This window comes from Phoenix dactylifera, unplaced genomic scaffold (assembly GCF_009389715.1).
Source record: "Phoenix dactylifera cultivar Barhee BC4 unplaced genomic scaffold, palm_55x_up_171113_PBpolish2nd_filt_p 001606F, whole genome shotgun sequence".
In the NCBI taxonomy this organism is placed as follows: domain Eukaryota; kingdom Viridiplantae; phylum Streptophyta; class Magnoliopsida; order Arecales; family Arecaceae; genus Phoenix; species Phoenix dactylifera.
The window spans coordinates 36,219-46,212 of NW_024068911.1; the positions used below are offsets into that span (position 1 = coordinate 36,219).

The following is a 9,994-nucleotide window of genomic DNA, read 5'->3' on the forward strand; positions in this document are numbered from 1 at the left end:
ATTCATTCATTGTCACTTAACAAGTAATTTTATTTATTATTGTAATTTATTATATGGATCTAGAAATCTATAAAAAGGGTCGTTATATACAACAAGTTTATAAAAAGAGGGGTTAATCGGAAAAAAAAACTCGTATTAGAAAAAAAGAAGTAGGTGGAATATGTTATAACCTAAACCTTACTGACAATTAAAAACTCCACTATTCGATGTGGGAAACATCCCGATCTGATTCAGATTATTGATGGGCACTTTAGTACTAGTTTACTTGGCTTGCTCTAATTGCGATCGCCGACTCCCTTAGAAATTGGATGGTCTAACTTGGAAACAAAGCTAAGAAGGTAGGGAACAATTCCACCACATGTGTCCTGCCCATAATTCATTAATGAATTTAAAATTGAACAAATTGTACAATTCTATATCTTCAATTGCCATTCGATGTTGAGGATCATGTATGAGATTTTAAAGTCTTATATAAAACAATTAGAGTGAGAGAAAAAGATTGATATAAACATTCGATCGAAACTTTAATAGCATAAGCTTTTAGGTTAGTTTGGTTCTAATATGCATATTAAGTTTTTCTAGCATTGTGGCTCCCTCACACTGGCGTTTAAGTAGTTTGAGACTAGTGCAAACTCGACTTGATCCAATTTGATTGAAGTTTTAAGCTCGGCGGACTAGGCCGGAATTTGATTTTGTAGGCCCAATAGAAAACGAACCAGGTTAGGGTTGACCGGTTTTTAACTTGGCCCAAACAAAATTTTAAAATATTAAATATATTATATAAAAATATATTTAAAATAATATTATATATTAAAAATTGGAAATATAAAAAGAAAAGCAAAAGGAATGTATTAAGCTCTAAATTTCACGTCGCCCCTATTGCGACATGCAAGAAAAAAAATGAAACAAGAAGAAAAAAAGAGAAAATAACAAGAACACGCAATATTTTCGTAGTTTGATCTACTGATGTTTGTCCAAGGATAGAGACAATGCAAAAGTTTCACTATAGAGAATTAGAGATTACATAGCACAAGATTTTATCTTAAATCCAAACCTACAATACACCTGATCTATAAAACACTCAATTTTCCTCTTCTTTTAAAATTATAAGCTAAAGCTATATATATATATAAACTCGAATTGGTGTACTACAATAATTAAATTAGTCCGGCCCATGAGGGAGTGCACCCTCAATTAACTAATCATGCCACAAAATAAAACAAGTATTTGTTTTATATCTCTAGTGCTCGTAAACTCAAGATATATTCAATAGCGGCCCTCCTCTCTATAATAACATGTGCTGTCTTCCCTTCTCTCTTTATTTGGCTAGAGCGCGCCAGAGTGCCGGGTTCTTTATCTGCTTTGTTGTTTTCTAATTTTGTTGGCTACATCCACATTCGTAAAGTGTGAATTGCTATTGTACCACCAAAAAAAAAATAAAATGCAAGCGGCCCAGCCAAAGATGGGTTTGTTTTGTTGTTCATGAAAGATCTTGAAAAATAATTTCTTTTTAAAAATAAACTTTTTGGTTGTTTGATTAGTGGAAATCTAAAATAACATAGAAGTAAGGTCTTCAAATTTGACCAAACTCAACGTAGGACCGAGATCTGCGCCTTATCAAACTATTCTATATCGGCAACATATGAGCAGACATGGAGGCATATCATGGTGCATATTGTACCAATCGTCGATATGCGCTTGAATTATGGTATTACAAAACTTGCAGTAAATAAACATGTAGCCATAGCACGGTTATTTCTGAAAATTCTCTCTTTCTTTTGGTAGAACGGATAAATTAAATTAAACAAGTATTAGTATAGCTGTAAGAATTAGCAAATAAAATATTGAACAATGAAGCAGGAAGATGTATCCTAGAATCCATAATATTGATTTTGTATGATTGGCCACATAAGGTGCTATTCAGTCGGAAGCATTATTGGCTTCCCTATATATATATATATATGAGAAATCTTAAATGAAAGCAGAGAATGCAACAATCGCCAGCGATCCATGAGAAAAGGTCGAAGTCTGATTTCAGCTAGCAATGGATCAGAAAGCCATCTAATAACTGTCTGGAAATCTTCGTCCCAACAAATATTAGTTTCCCACAAAGCTTGAATAACATAAGATAGTTTTTCCTATGCTACATGCAATTTACAATTGGAATAATCATGCCGTAGATCTTAACATGCCATTTGCAGCCACAAAAGCACCACAAAACTTTTGATAAGAAAGCTTGCTCCACCAAAAAGACCTCTCTCCTGCACTCGTCCAATTGATCTTATGGGAATAGAAGGGTGGTGGCTTCCAAGTAAAGTAAAAGACATATAAGACATAGAAACTGCCGGAGAAGAGTCATAGATTGCCTTTATTATCAAAGTACCGTCTGAAGAAGTATTATGGAGAAATTTATGAGCTTGTAAGGAAGCCTTTAGTAAAATAAATCAAGCACTCGATCTCAAACCTTGAAAATATGCTCATTCTGTGCCAACCATATACGACAATCAATATAACAAATTAAAACTACTTTAGATTATCCCGCATTAGAAGAAGATCTATCTCTAATAATCTGAAGAAACTCATTCAAGGATAAAGAAGAAAATATCGATGAATCCATAACTGGGCCATTCTCTATACTTGTGCTGCCATATGATATTGGAGTATAACATCCTTAATAGACTCCTCTACATTTAAGTATAAATCACAATCACTAGGTATGTGAAATCCATGCTGAAGCAAAAAAAATTTATATGGTAGACGATGCTGGGCAATTTTCCACATAAATAATGAGATCTTGGGATGAACACGTAACTTCCAAACCCAAGTAGTGCTATGATTTGGTTGAGGTGTAGATAAAAAAAGTCTATGGAAATCAAATACTTTGATAATCAACTCAGAAGATGGACCCCAACTCAATCTATCACCACAATCACCGATCGGAACTAGAATAGATAATACTTTAGCTACTTGTTCTTCAAAAAAAAAATTACATAATAAGTGGCTGATTCCATCTCTTTCTTCAAAAATCATAAAATTCTTAACCATAAGACCTTGTAATGTAGCAGTATTAATTAATAGGACAGGCCACCTAGACAAAGAGAAAAATGATATCTATGGATCATGTAATACATCAATAGACATATCGATCGTTGCCAACACACCATCTAATACTAAAATAAATAACAGGGGAAAAAGAGCATATTTTCTTCCAAATTGGTGAGGCAGATAGAGAGTACACTGGATAAGACATAAGAGACCAGAAGCTATATTTTGCCCTCATGAAAGAACTCCAACATCTATCATGCATCAAAAGAAACCTCACAACATGCTTAGCCATGAGTGCCTCAGGCCTAGCTATCAACGGAGTTTCCAAATAGGTTTTTTACATATATATCCTTCTAAATATTAAAATTTGCATGAATACCATTTCAAAATTGATATTTGCATGTATACCCTTATAAAATACTTGTTTTCCATGTATACCTTCCATTTTTCTTTTTTCTTACATATATGCCCATCTTATCTAACGCCGCTAAATTTAAAATTAAAAATGACTGAAATACCCGTAATAGGTAGATGTTCAAAAAAAAAATTTTGATACGGGTATATATGCAAATAATACTTTGTGAGGTATTCCTGTAATTTTACATATTTATGAGGGTTTACATGCAAAAAAAATCTAATTTTATTTTTTCTATTTCAACCTGTTTTAGTTTTCAATGAGATCTGTTAACTTGTTACCCAATTAGAAATAAAAAGATATTTTTATAATTTTAATTAATTTTTAATTTAAATAAATATATTTTTGGCTAATTACGTTAACTGAATCGTTATGTCAAAAGCATTCATACAAAAATAGAGTTTTGTGAGGGCAGACAAGTAAATATCAATTTGGAGGGCATTCGTGCAAATTTTAATATTTAGAAGGGTATTTATACAAAAATCTAAATTTTTTTTACGTGTATACCCTCCTAAATATATGAAATTACATGAATACCCTCTAAAATTGCTATTTTCATGTATACCCTTATAAACGTTTCTTTTTATATGTTTACCATTAATGGTATTTTCATCATTTAATTTTTAAACCGTTAACTTTTTAACGGCGTTAGATGGTATGGGTATACATACAAAACAAGTATTTGATGAGGGTATACATATAAATATCAATTTGGAAGGGTATTCATACAAATTCTAATATTTAGGAGGTTATATACGCAAAAAGCTCTTTTCAAATTGGTGAGGTAGATAGCGACTAGACTGGATAAGCCATAAAATATTAGGAGCCATATTTTGTTCTCATGTAAGAACTCTAACATCCATCATGCATCAAAAGAAACCTAGTAGCATGCTTAACCATGAGTGTCTCATTCTTAGCTATCAAAATAGGAATACCAAACCACCATCATGAGGATATTGACACACATAGTCCTAAGAACTTAAACGCACCCTTCGAGAATTATCCAATAAGCCCCCAAGAAAATTCATAATTATTTCAGTATACCTTTCTTGGGAGAATAATATAATGAGATATTAAATAAATAGAAAGAGAAGATAGAGCAGACTTAATAAGAGTAACTCTACCCATCATAGAAAAAACCTTCCACTTCCAACCCTCCAATCTATCCAAAAATTGTTGAATCAAATCTTTACAATCCACAAAAGTCGGCTATTTACCAGAAATAGGGATTCCTAAACATATCCACGTGCGATGATTCTCTAATATGTAGGCAATTCTTAATACCTTGGTGTTAAGAGTTTAACCGTTAGACTAAACTTTACCACTAACTTCTCAAAATTCATCCTCTGACCCAAAACTTTACAGTAATCTTTAATAATAGAAACTAATACCATCACATGAGACACGGTGGCATGAATAAATAATTTGTAATCATCAGTAAAGAGAAGGTGATAAATAGTTACCCTGAATGATCAGGCTAATACATCAATAAACATGTCATGCATGTTTTTGCATTTGAAGCTTTATGTCAAATATGGGATTAAAAAATTCCTAGGATGACTTTATTTTTGATTCTTTTTTTGGTGAGCCTTATTTTTGATTCTTTAAAAACTAACAACGGCTCTGTTATCAACCATTTCAAAGAAATGACTAAACAATAAACTCATATTAAACAAGTTGGTGGGAATTAGCCTGGAATCTAATGAAATTAGTCATGGTTCCACGAGTCTGGACTTGCTCTGCCCAAGAATTAGCTTAGGTCGGGTGGGGATTGATTAGCCCATTCTTTTTGTTTTGTTTATTTATTATATATAATTTTATTTTATGAAAAATGACCTGGTTTTGGGCTCCAACGACCAACCTAAGAAGTTGTTGTTTTTTTTTTAACTTATCAAAACATAAGTATGCTAGTTGTCCATAGATAGAAAGTCATTGTTCGCACCATTGTTTTGTCACTCAAAGGACTTGTTTGGTTTGTAGACAAAATAGGAGAGGAAGTGGAGTCAATAGAAACAGTTTAATTAAAATTTTTAAAAGAGAGGTGAAAAAATAGTATCTCCATATAAATAAGATTTTCATATTTTAAGAAAAAAAATCATATAAGATATGAAAAAGTCTAATTCCCACGTGCTAGGAATTGGAATTTGTTTTTTCAAAAATACCTTTAAGCATTTAGATAGAATGGGGGTAAGGTTTTCCTTTTATTAAAGACATAACAAGAATTTTATAAAACTTTTCTAACAAAGTAGATACTCAACCAAATATAAACTATTCTGGAATGTGCTATTTTTTCATGGTCAACCAAATATACAAAAACTACTTTCTCAAGCATTATATACCCATACAATAACTTCTCAGAAAAAATATTCTAGTGAGGGAAAAAAAATCCTAGGAACCAAACAATTTCAAAGAGAGGGTAATGGCATGTATGGGATCCAGGTAGCTTCATCAAGTAGCAATTTTTCAAGAACAACTAAGCTCCAAATATAGAGGAATCAAATTCCAACCTCTGCAATGCTCTGCAAGGTTGGTCTCCATTGTCTGTGCCTTGACACACTGCCACCACTGCTGCTAATGTCAATGTTGCTATTGCCCACCTGATGTGTCTCCTCTTCTTCTTGTTTTGCTTCCACCATCTGCCAAAAGAATACTGAATGATCACCGCTGCTTCAACATTAGACAACTTTGAGAAACTAAAGAAAGATCTCTTAAGAATCGAAGGCCTCCAAACCATCACACTCTTCAAATTGAAAGGAGCTGTTTTTTAGACATCTGGGAAAAAGTTGTGAAGAGACACCCCACTTAAAGTAGGTGAATCCAACTTTTCTTTAGACTTCAAAAGTATGATTTTATTTTTTCTTTAAATTCAAAATTTTAGATTTAGGAATTGAGCTCTCTTTTTTAATTTTAAGTAGGTATTAAATTATAGAGGTAGTTTGAAGATTTCTCTCGCTTAATTCAGTTTGATGCCCTAGGTTATACCTATTTTTGTTCTATTTAGTTTTGCTCCTGAGGGTCTTTGACCTCACGATTCATCAACAAAAAAAAAAAGTTAGTTTGAAATGGAACGCTATAACATTACAAAGAGAGAAAAGTCATGAATATAAAAAATCCTATTAAAATAAAAAATTTTAATCGCATGATTTAAGATGTTTTATAAAATTTTGTTATACAATCTTGAGAGAAAACCAAGCATGCTATTATGGTAATTCCAATTTCTACACCAAATAGACTCGGGTTAATTTATGATTCTATCTAGCCCCAATTCAGTTAGGGCTTGTGCCCCGTAGGTTAATTTAATCTGATTCAACCATAAAAATCTCTAAGCTCGATATTATCATCGAATACCCTAGTTCTTAACCTCCACTGTGGTTTGAAGAGGAGACCTCTTATTTGGAGAGAAGTGTGCTAACCTGCGAAACTAACGGCTATTAGCACGGCATTTAATTACTCAAATTAGGTATTAAGGTGCTCTATTTGTTGGTCAAAAGCTTGAAATTAAAGTTGATCATGTATTTGTCGACAATATTAGTGGTAACAATCCATGTGAAAATCCTTTTTTTTATCTGTATCATATTAATTTCTTTTAAACATAAATATAACACTGTACTTTCTTTCATCATATATTGGACCTGAATCAAGATCTAAACCAACACAGCCGAATATATTGGGTTGGGTCAGTCATATTTGACCCAGCCTAGCCTGAATGACTTGACAGGTCTAAAATACTGTCCTCATATACCATCTGGTTACTCCATGGGTGAAGTTTGTTCTGAAATTCATGATTCAAAAGAAAACTAGGTTGGTCTTCAGTCATACTCCAATTCAGACCAGGCCTAATTGGCCTTATTAACATCAAACACTAAAACCTTGGGCATATTATGTATCTTAATTTCTATTCAAAATTCAAAAACTTAAACAAATTATTACGTATGCATGACGTGTATTGGATAATCATGGAGAAAAGACATCCAATTTGGACAAAATCATACCAAACTGGTTGGATCCAGTTAAAATCCTATCTTATATATCCCTATAAGCAAATAAGGTCTATATTCAAATTCTATTGCACTTACCGGATTCATTTGGGTTTGATTTCACATCCGATATTTAATAATTTTACAGTATTTACCTAAATTTATTGGTTTTAGTTGTAACTCTCTTGATACCTTTACTTGCATCACAAAACAACCTTACACTATGGTGAAAAATTATTTAATTATTAAAATGTTCATACCTCTAACAATATGTGCGCATTTATGACTAATTAATATTCACTTAATAGAAGTACCTAACAAACAATCACTCAATTGGACAAAAATCATATATTAACCATCAAAGATTCAAATCTTCATATAAACCCTAAATCGAGAAATGCCTGTCTTATGTGTGCATCAAGTGCGTAAAAAATAAAGTAAATAATGTAATAGAAAATTGATGTGTGTGTTCGTGGGCAAGCATGCATGTTGAAATTATGAAATTTTTGCGATCAATATTATCTAGTTTTTGTTCTAAAATCCGATTATATTATTTTCGGATTTAACCTTGTATTAGTTTCTAATCTCTAAGCACCAATTACTGGGCCAGATTAGCTGGCCTTCAGCCTCCATATCCATCACGCTACATGGTTCCAGCTACACTTTATTAATATCGCTACATCTTGTTTGACGTTTATTGTGTGACAGAGACAAGATACTGTCACAAAACGGAGACCAACCATGACTTGTCTCAGAAACCGTGAAATTCTCCCATAAATATTAAAGAGATTTACCATAGAGCAAGAAGAATTCTCTTGATTAGAATCTCCATCACCAATATCACCATCTGTACCTCCTCTTGCCTTCCTCTCCCTGTGATTGTTACTCTTTCTTCTATTCTCTTGCTTCGACATGAGAAACTTATTCAGCCTAACTTTCTTCCTCGATCCAAACTCTCTCAACACCTCTACAGCGTCAAAATTAAAGGAAAAAGTGAACCCATAAATATCTAGAATGAGAGAAAAATTAATGATTAACCTTCGAAGCTAACCTTCAAAGCTAATGAGGTGGTAAACATGGCCGATAAGGAGTGTGTCATCCGGTCGGAGCAACTTAAGATGCCTCACCGGCGAGTTGGATGCCGAAGACATGGTGGTGACGATAACGGCGACGTAGTAGCCAGGGTTGGCTCCCATCACCTCATTGGCCTTGAGCTGCCAGTGAACTCTCTCCAGCCTCTCACTAGGATGCTGGATCACCACCGTCGCCGCCTCCGCCGCCTGGCAATTCCCCATATCCTTCTCCTTTGTTTCTCTTGCCTTCAAAAGATATCTCTATAGTTTTATTTTTTAACCACTGGGGGGACTTGGAGGAGACATTATAAATAGAGTAGAGGAGGGATTAAGACAAGTCTCTTTGTGGATGTCGAGAGGTATAAATGGTCAAGAGGGGAGTTCCAAACGCATTTGCTATACCTAACTACAACAATCCACCACCTCTTTATTGGTGGCTTTCAGCTTGTGGTAAAATGGCCGTAGGAAAGAGTGTGGGTCATGGCACCAAAAAGTTGGGTTTATGTGCAACGAATGTACGTGATAAGTCGCCGCCCAGGGGTATTTGATTACGTTTTAGGGGTTAAGGAGGTGGTGACGGGTGGCAAACTTAAAGTGACTTTTCCCTAGCACTCATGGATTGAGGAAGCCTACCTAAGTGCCAAACTATCCACAAGCTCCTTTACCTTTGTGGAAGTCGATTAGGATTTTTGGTCGGGGGTGCAAAAAATGACATTCGTGTGGCAGGCTAAATCAAGCATGGTCTGACATCAGAAGATGATAATGATGCGTGCTATCGCTAGTATAAGGGTCGGATTGATCTATGACTACATCCATCCCGATTCGCTTAAATTCGAACCGACCCATGTTAAAAGATCCATGAAGCTGGGTCGGATTCTAAGATTTGACCCATTTCATTTTTTGAATTTTAGTTAGGATTTACCATATTCGGATTTGATCCGATCCAACTCGGTTCGTTTCATTTTTGGAAAAATTTTGGATTTATGATCCTATGATCCGATTCGGCCGAACTCGAAAAAGTATGAGTGGCAGTTTGATGGTAAATACATATCCTGTTTCTTTGGATGAGAAAAGCATGGTAAATATATTGCCTTCTTGCCTTTTCTTTTTGACCATTATTCGCTGATGTACTGCAAATGCTAGAGCGTGAAGGGAGAACATGTGCGTATTACATTGCTTGATAAGCCGTTGTGTTCAGTATTCTGATCCTGTTGAACTATCGAGACTAGAGAAGTGAGCTGCTTTTTGTGGTACAAAACTAGAATCTTTGAACTTCTTTTTGATTAATATTTTTTTTAAAATTTTTTATGGACCTTAGATTTTGATGATCGCAGAACTGCTATACACCAGATTTAAATTTAAATGTTGGGAATTGAGGCATTTGATGTTTTGGGTGTAGTATAAACCCACAAGGTGGCATTACCACTTCTTCTTCTGATGGAAACACATACCCAACATAACCACCAAAACAAAACAAAAAAAAA

At 34.0% G+C, this 9,994-nt stretch overlaps 1 protein-coding gene across 1 annotated transcript; it reads right to left on the bottom strand.

The window, feature by feature from the left end:
- Positions 1-2,032: 2,032 nt before the first annotated feature.
- LOC103721612 lies at positions 2,033-8,802 on the bottom strand. The gene is made up of 4 exons (XM_039122602.1): positions 8,489-8,802; positions 8,232-8,404; positions 5,968-6,096; positions 2,033-2,386 (listed from the first exon to the last, which is right to left on the bottom strand). The coding sequence occupies exons 1-4, from the start codon at positions 8,730-8,732 to the stop codon at positions 2,375-2,377; spliced, it is 558 nt and encodes a 185-aa protein (XP_038978530.1). The 5' UTR covers positions 8,733-8,802; the 3' UTR covers positions 2,033-2,374.
- Between the last annotated feature and the right edge of the window lie 1,192 nt (positions 8,803-9,994).